The sequence below is a fragment of the Hippoglossus stenolepis genome, chromosome 12, assembly GCF_022539355.2.
Source record: "Hippoglossus stenolepis isolate QCI-W04-F060 chromosome 12, HSTE1.2, whole genome shotgun sequence".
NCBI lineage: Eukaryota > Metazoa > Chordata > Actinopteri > Pleuronectiformes > Pleuronectidae > Hippoglossus > Hippoglossus stenolepis.
The window spans coordinates 13,485,014-13,491,187 of record NC_061494.1 but is presented as its reverse complement, the minus strand read 5'-3'; the positions used below and the strand labels follow the sequence as shown (position 1 = coordinate 13,491,187).

Below are 6,174 nucleotides of genomic sequence, written 5' to 3'. Positions count from 1 at the left end.
AGGGAAGCAGATCTGTCTTTAAACAGAGGTATTAACCATGACCTCTCTCCTTCCTGAGTCCTGCCCTGTGTCTGCTGAGGGCCAACGCATTAATGGCAGCAAAACACACACACACACACTTTTTTTTCGCATTTCCCCCAAAGCAAAAACATTTAATGCTAATTATATTTTTTTCTTATAGAACAATCAACAATTGTCAGTGTCTGCATCTCTGGAGAGGGAAGCCTCACCCAACCTTGCTTCACCCAGACGTCTCCGTGCCAGCAGCCGTTAAGTGAATACGATATTGTTTAATCAACAAGGCCCTTGAGAAAAAGATTCCTGTTACAATAGGCGCATCGGAAACTCATTGTGTAATTGCTGCCCAGGAGCCCTGAGAGAACGCTCTGTCAATAGATGTGTATCTTTAAAAAGTGCAGCCAAGCGTGTGTTAGGTGAGGACTGTCATTCCTGGGCTGCTCAAAAGTAGCTCGGCCCAACCCTCGACACATTCCTCCCAGCTGAGAAATCTGCAGCGACATAAAATACAAAAGAAAATTACATGTTTCCCCTGCGTTGATAAGTCCCATTTAAATCTGCCATTTAATGTCGCGGAAGCTGTTGCTGGTAATTATTCAATGAGGCGGACAAACATGTTCTTCTGCACGTCTGTCCGCCTCCTTTTATTCTCTCTCTCTCTCTGCTTTATGAGCCCATTCATGGCAAGGCACATAAATAAAGCCCGACTCAAAATGTTTACATACTTGAACTTTACTATTTATACGTACAGTAATGCTCGATGGCTCCGAGGCCGACTGGCTGGAGCACATTCCTCGCCGAGAAGGCAGTTAAAGAAGTGGCACTGGCTGTGACCTCAAAGTGATTCAGTGATGATGGAGCAATGGATAAAGAATTCAGGTTTCACATTTTTCAGAATGTTTCCCTTGCTGAGATTTTGCTATCGATAACTGGAGCGAGACAATAACCAACCAAGTTCCACTGTTGCTGAACTTAAAGCAGCAAGACAAAGTAGGTGTTTGAGTCACTGCCTGATTCAATCACTCGTCACTGGAATGGAAACTGTGTTTTTCGGACACAGCCCAAGAGACTACAGCCATGTTAGCCGCTCCATGGGGCTAATATATAAGCATGCTAACATGCTGATGTTAAGCTGGTGATTTGTCCATGTTCACTTTTTTACAATAGCATGTTTTTTTTATATTCAGTTTTTTCTATGTCCTATATTTTTGTCTGTATTCTTTTTTTTTTATCTACATGCTAAATTTTGCTAAAGATTTGTATGTTTTTCTATATTCTATATTTTTCCATTCTACATATTTTTCTATAGTCTACATTGTTCCATAGTCTATATTTTTTCTACATTCTATATTTTTCTATTTTATTTTGGTTAAGCATTTATTTGCTTGGCGTTAAGTGTGACGGGGGAGAGAGTGCACCAGATTATGTTGATATGTAATGGCTGTTGAGACATGTTGAATTCATGAAGGCACAGTGAGAGCAGATCCTCAACATATCCATCAAATAGTTGTTAAGATATTTCCGTCTGGACTGAAGTGGTGGTGCCACGGGGGGGGACATTGCTATAAAAAAGTCAGTTTTTACAATTCTTGTTCAACTTTGACCTGACATACTTGATGACATGCATAAACAGTTTATCTAAGCTGTTTGCATGTTTTCTAACTTCTGTGATTGTTTGACTGCTTGTAGTCCGTCCCCATTAGACTTTCTTGTAGCCCTGTTACAACTGCAATTATGTTAATATATAATAACATCAAAACAGAACAAAATAAAAAGCTGAAGCAAAAAAACCAAGACCTAATTTGTTATAAATCACAGGGCTGGTTCAGCTGCCAGATGAAGGCCCCCCCCCCCAAAGACGATCTAATGTTGAACTTCACGTATACATGATCATCCTGGGGTTTGTCCGGGTCACTTTTCCTTTACATTCTTTTATTTGGAAATTGTGTGTGTGTTGCACCACAGACAGGCTTCAGGAAAAGAAGATACTCGACCGTTCACCAGCACAACGAGAATAATCGGAGCTCATAGAAAGTGGCCTGCTTCACAGCCACAGCCCTGACCTTTTGTGTTGGAATCGTAGCTGAATAGCAAATACACTGTGAAAATGAGAAGATAATTAGTCACCTAATTGTGCCTTGCTGACTTACAAGTCAAAAAGAGATGCATTATTTCTCATGCCCAGAAACCTGTTGAACACAATGCCAACCACTTACAGTAGGAGAGCTTGAAGTGGTGTTTTGATGTGAGAGATGAATGAGGTTTGGGTCGGTGCCAGCGTTTGGTGCAGGGCGATCCTGTCCTGTGGCCCAAAGTAGCTTGTTGTGGGAAACGGGAAGTTGAAGTACCTATTTTAGATCTCATTTCTCCGATGTCACAGCCTCTTCACTGATTTCATTTTTTATTTATAATATTTTCTGGACTTACAAAGACATACCTGCCTTGCTGTCGACAAATACTTGCAAACATCTTGTACAAAGATGACACAAAGGGATATCACTTCACTTGTGGCACAAGTATACAATAGGTATTTTATCTTGTGGTTCTTGCCCACATTCAGAACGTCTTTTATCCGTTTATCTGTCGCACATCAGTCAGGGCAGACTCTACGTTTTGCAGGCTCCAGTTATGCTGCATCATGACCCTGGCATTTAAAACAAACACGACTGTCACATGGAATCAGTTAAGAACTCCTCCAAAGAACTAGTCACGTTAATGTTTTTATTTTCACATCAAGTGTGGCTATTGATTGTATCACTTTGGGATGAGGGTGCAGTCTTTTCAGTAAGGCATGATTAATGTGTGCTGTCTTGCGCAGCCCTGGTCTCATGGTGCAACATCTCCACGGTCTATTGGCCCTCTATGAGTCATGCAGCACACAGGCCTATGCAGGACTCACACACACACATAAAACACTCCTTTTTTCTTTTTTTTTTACAATAACAAATGTTCTGCTTCTAAATATCATCTGGAGGAGCCAGATTGTGTTCTAATAAAATGAGTAAATGCCAAAATCAGTTTGCTGTTGTATGCAGTTCTTTGCATGCAAATGTTGGTATGGCATGTCCCTTTGCACACACACACACACACACACACACACACACACACACATTTTGAAAGAGCGTACAGTGAGTTATTTTTTCATGCTGTCTCTGCTCAACCTGTTGCTGCTTAATCTGTTGCTTTAGCATTGTGTGGAAAAGAAAACGGCCAATACACACACAGACATTCTCTCCATAATGGTCATAAACCTCCTGTAAGAGTGTATGTTCTCACAGGTGTTGCGTTGAGTCTAATGATCAATAGAGACGTCCCATAAATAACATTAATACCTACTAAACATGTCAGCGTCCAGGTCATACTTCTCACACTTCCAGAGAAGCTGCTTTCTCCTGTTGGGTTTGTATAAATTCAGGATTCCTTTCTGCTCGGTCTGGTCTCTTAAAATGGACTGTGACAGTGACGGAGGAGAGGGAAAGAGCAGCTTACAGATCATCAAATGGGCTCATGAAGTCAGGAGCTGACTTTAATAGCTGATTTAAACGTGACCTGATTCCCTGTATTTACTGATACACTTTCCGAATAATTGAAATAGCATTTCATCTGTATTACATTACTATTTAGATTAATTGTGCTGCTGAATTCAAAGCATGTATTTTTGTCAAGTGCATTTTAACTGTACGATATCATTTAGAATTTAGACATTATTCCCTCTTCTCCTCGGAGTTAAATCTTGTAGATTTTTTTATTTTAATTAAAGCATTTCTGGGGGAATGCTAACATAATTGTGAGGTGATCAAAACTCTGCTCTCCCAGCAATGTCAGGCTGCCCTACACTTAGTAAGAGGAAGACATATGAAGCCTCGGCCTCTGCCTTTCTGGAACTTTTAAAACTCATTAAAAAAACACTTAAATCTTGGTGTAGAATTATGAGATTTCTTCATGCAGATATAATCTAATTGACAGTCTCAAAAGAGCTTCGCAACATGGCTTGTTCACAGCAGGGTGAAGTTTGCCATACGACCTCTATGTTTTTAATGTCCAGGTTATAAAAACTTTGGGTGTCTCTCAGAATCTCTGACTTTAAAAACATGGTGACATAGAGGTATAAGACAAACATTAATCATGATTAAAAATCCTTTATATTTCGGGAGAAAATCAGTTTGAAGAAAAATATTAATTGATCAAAAACCTCCCCAGTGTTGCACCCTGCATTAACTGAAGAAAAAGCTGCCCACAGCTACTAAAAAGTCAGAAGTCTTATATTTGAAGCGATGCATGTTGAAGTCCAAAGTAAAGAGGAAGCTTCAGATCATCATCCCTCTACAGGACATGCTGTTCATGCTCCAGGGCTGACTGTAGTACTGCAGGTAAGGGTAGTACTGGTGGGCCTGGTACAGTGGCACAGTCACTGGGATGTGTACTCCATTCACATGGTGGTGGTACTGGTTAAGATTGTCCCTCACCAGCACTTTCACAGCCACTTTCTTAGGTGAGCTGCATGCCGCCAGCTCGGCCGCCATCTGGCGCCGTTTGGTTTTGTATCTCCGGTTCTGGAACCAGATTTTCACCTGGGTCTCAGTGAGTTTCAGAGCCACAGCCAGATCGGCCCGCTCGGGACCGGAGAGGTACCGCTGCGCGTTGAAGCGGCGCTCCAGCTCGTAAACCTGTGCGTGAGAGAAGGCCGCCCTGGAGCGCTTCTTTGTGCCGGGCCGGCACTGTCGCTCGTCGGATGAGCTGCTGACCATCCCCTCGCTGTGGTGACATCCATCCTCTTCTGCCTCCGCCTCTTCATTGTGCCGCTCACCCGGGTCCACGGAGCAGGGCTGCTGGTGCGTAAAGCCTAGAAAAGATGATAAAAACGTGTGACGACAAAAAGTGTTTTCGCTCAGCCAAGGTCATCCGCTGCTGAAAGTCACTTCAACCAATGTAAGAATTTCCTCGTTAATTAATTTCACTCTGAGGATAACGTGAAATAAACAAGACTTTAAAATGAGCTCAGGCAAACATTTCACAAATTTAATCCTCAGGTTCCCCAGCACAACCTTTTGCTTGTGATTTATCTTTCCTCCACACCCTGACTACCTCTCTCAAACAGCAAAAACCGACGGTTAAAAAACTTTAACAACAGTGACCCCGACTTTAGTGTCTCTGATCAAAATATGTCCTTTAATATCTTTGAATTTATACAAAGATTAAAAATACATATAATCCCTCCCTGTTAAAAAAATTTAAAATATCTCATTTAATTTGGCTGTTTTGAATTAAAACCAGATTTTATCTTTACAGTCCTATTCTGCCAAACGGAATAAAACTCCTCACCTTCTGTGAGCTCCCTTTCCTCTCCCGTGGCCTCCTCGCTGTAGGTCTCAGCTCGGAGGTTTCCAGAAGGCAGCCTGAGATCCGGAGGAAGTCTTCCCGGCAGGATGCGGCTCTCCTCCGCGTCTTGGCGACACAGATCCGGGACTCTGGTGCCATTTTGCGCGCTGCAGATGTTGCGCTTTGCTCCGCACTGCTCCTCTGCGCTCCCGGTGCCGAGCTTTCCCCGAGAGTTACGTCCGCTGAGGATGGATTTGATGGAGAAGGACGAAAAACTTAATGTCATGGTTGAAACAACAGCGCGGATAGTCCCTCACGCTCGGGTGCGTTTTATTTGGAAGCATCAAGAGAACAGCCTCTGGAAAGCACGCGTCCTTACTGGTTTGATCTTTTCGCTGTTCTCTTTAATTCTAATTTAATTGTGGTGGACAAAGTTGTTGGTCTGCTAATGATCAGCCCACATCAGGACCTGTCAGGTCTATTACAATATTCTCAGCAGCAGCACCTCCAGTGTGCTCTTGATAGGCTGTTTTCTCTGCCTGGTCCCTCCTTCGCACCGCCCAGCTTCGCCCTGGGATCTGCGCTCTGACTGAGGACGAGGGTCAGTGGTTCTGTCGAAGCAGTTTTGTGTTTGACCTCAGTAAGCAGATTGTTTGTAGGAACGGAAGGAATTGGTTTTAATAATGAGTTAATAGCTCAGTGCAGCTACACCAGTCAGAACTTGTTAGAAATATGGAGATGAGACGAGTAAAGCAAATCATAATACTGTGACTATTTTACATGAATTGGGGACCTAGAGTGGATGCTGTCAAGCCGTTTAACAAAATGGAGCTGTTT

The 6,174-nt window shown here is 42.7% G+C and overlaps 1 protein-coding gene across 1 annotated transcript; it reads right to left on the bottom strand.

Annotated features, from left to right (window-relative positions):
• Positions 1-4,141: 4,141 nt before the first annotated feature.
• On the bottom strand, positions 4,142-5,801 carry nkx3.3 (NK3 homeobox 3). The gene is made up of 2 exons (XM_035171826.2): positions 5,341-5,801; positions 4,142-4,861 (listed from the first exon to the last, which is right to left on the bottom strand). Exons 1-2 carry the CDS (start codon positions 5,621-5,623, stop codon positions 4,326-4,328), a joined length of 819 nt encoding a protein of 272 aa, XP_035027717.2. The 5' UTR covers positions 5,624-5,801; the 3' UTR covers positions 4,142-4,325.
• Positions 5,802-6,174: the final 373 nt, after the last annotated feature.

Excerpts from the sequence above, each read along its gene's own strand:
- nkx3.3 (XM_035171826.2), bottom strand. The coding sequence starts at position 5,623 with ATGACATTAAGTTTTTCGTCCTTCTCCATCAAATCCATCCTCAGCGGA. Across the intron at positions 4,862-5,340 it reads GGAAAGGGAGCTCACAGAAG|GCTTTACGCACCAGCAGCCC; the intron begins GTGAGGAGTTTT and ends CATCTTTTCTAG.